A 394-nucleotide genomic window follows, 5' to 3' on the forward strand; every position below is an offset into this window, starting at 1 on the left:
ATTCCTGAACATCTGGAAACAGTAATTGGCTCACATGTAAATAAACTGTGCCCTCGCACCAGAGTCAGAAGTAAACTGCAAGCCGCAGAGAACACGAGTACTCCCATTTTGTCAGGATCTCCAACTTCAGCACATAGCTCTGCTCAGCAGTTAGACAGACCGGCTTTGCACAAGGATAAAAACACACATCTTCCTGTGCCGGCTCCGGCGCAGGGCAGGGACACGGGCAGCAAGGCAGGCGACCGGACTCCTCAGCGCAGCTTTAGGCATTTCCCCATATTGGCTGACCGCGATTTTACTAAATCCCTTCTTCCTCGAGCCTGTACGCTGCAGGAGCAGGGAAAAGATAGGACAGACTAATTAACAGCAAAAAACAACCCGACGGCGACCACCC

At 51.8% G+C, this 394-nt stretch overlaps 1 protein-coding gene across 1 annotated transcript in view; it reads right to left on the minus strand.

The window, feature by feature from the left end:
* Nucleotides 1–107, minus strand: part of FZD6 (frizzled class receptor 6) — a 27,938-nt gene extending 27,831 nt beyond the window's left edge. Inside the window, 2 exon segments of the mRNA XM_009891812.1 lie at nucleotides 1–2; nucleotides 5–107. The exon segment at nucleotides 1–2 is cut by the window's left edge and continues 69 nt beyond it. Of these exon segments, the coding sequence (XP_009890114.1) occupies nucleotides 1–2; nucleotides 5–107 (105 nt within the window).
* Nucleotides 108–394: the final 287 nt, after the last annotated feature.

The sequence above is a fragment of the Charadrius vociferus genome, unplaced genomic scaffold (genome assembly GCF_000708025.1).
Source record: "Charadrius vociferus isolate BGI_N301 unplaced genomic scaffold, ASM70802v2 scaffold15, whole genome shotgun sequence".
Taxonomy (NCBI): Eukaryota; Metazoa; Chordata; class Aves; order Charadriiformes; family Charadriidae; genus Charadrius; species Charadrius vociferus.